The sequence below is a fragment of the Triticum dicoccoides genome, chromosome 1B (assembly GCF_002162155.2).
Source record: "Triticum dicoccoides isolate Atlit2015 ecotype Zavitan chromosome 1B, WEW_v2.0, whole genome shotgun sequence".
Lineage (NCBI taxonomy): Eukaryota > Viridiplantae > Streptophyta > Magnoliopsida > Poales > Poaceae > Triticum > Triticum dicoccoides.
In genome coordinates, this window is record NC_041381.1 from 688,028,226 (window position 1) to 688,029,137 (window position 912).

General features: G+C 47.8%; 1 protein-coding gene across 1 annotated transcript; it reads left to right on the forward strand.

Annotated features, from left to right (window-relative positions):
- On the forward strand, window positions 1-800 carry LOC119312758 (protein RADIALIS-like 3). The gene is made up of 2 exons (XM_037588519.1): window positions 1-383; window positions 463-800. Exons 1-2 carry the CDS (start codon window positions 115-117, stop codon window positions 482-484), a joined length of 291 nt encoding a protein of 96 aa, XP_037444416.1. The 5' UTR covers window positions 1-114; the 3' UTR covers window positions 485-800.
- The last annotated feature ends 112 nt before the right edge of the window (window positions 801-912 follow it).

A 912-nucleotide genomic window follows, 5' to 3' on the forward strand; every position in this document is an offset into this window, starting at 1 on the left:
ACCTTCTTCCTCATCCATCTCACCAGGTCCAAGCATCCAAGCATAGTTCAGGTCATAACTTAAGGTATATAATAGCAGCTGATTGATCAAGGAACCAATAGTCGAGTGACATCCATGGCTTCTCTGTCGATGAGCGCGGGGTGGACGCCGAAGCAGAACAAGCTGTTCGAGCAGGCGTTGGCGGTGCACGACAGGGACACACCCGACCGCTGGCACAACATCGCCCGTGCTGTCGGGGGCGGCAAGTCGGCGGACGATGTCAGGCGCTACTACGAGCTGCTCGTCCACGACATCGCCCGGATCGAGGCCGGCAAGGTGTCTTTCCCCGCCTACCGTCCACCATGCCCCGGCCCCGGCCACAACGCCAGCTACGAGGCCGACAGGTACGACCGCCATCACTGTGTTTATTATCAGTTATTCATGGGCTTAAGCTGGAGTTAAGCAGCTATTTTGTGTGATCAGGTTGAAGCACTTGAAGATCTAGCTAGGCGGTAATCTGGTAATGGCCAAGGGATGATACACAATACACAGATGGACTGAACGAAGAAGCATGTGCGTGCATGGGGGTACCTTGTAATACTCATAAGCGTGTGCATGGTGTCCATGACTCCATGTCAATGTATACATGCACTACTAGCCGGCAGAAAAGTTGGCCGATTATGCAGATGCATGCATGTTCATAATACTCTAGTGGCTAGTGGTCTATAAGTATGTACGTGAGATTTACTCACATGGGTTTAACTTATCTCCTATGTATCTAATGTACAATATTAATATTATCCTTTATATTATTGTCTGCACATTGTAATCATATGTCCATATCAATGGAGAGATAAATTGATGTTAATGGCTTAATGCCAAATATGTTATACTCACACATACTACTAATACAAAGACAAAACAACTGCGGTG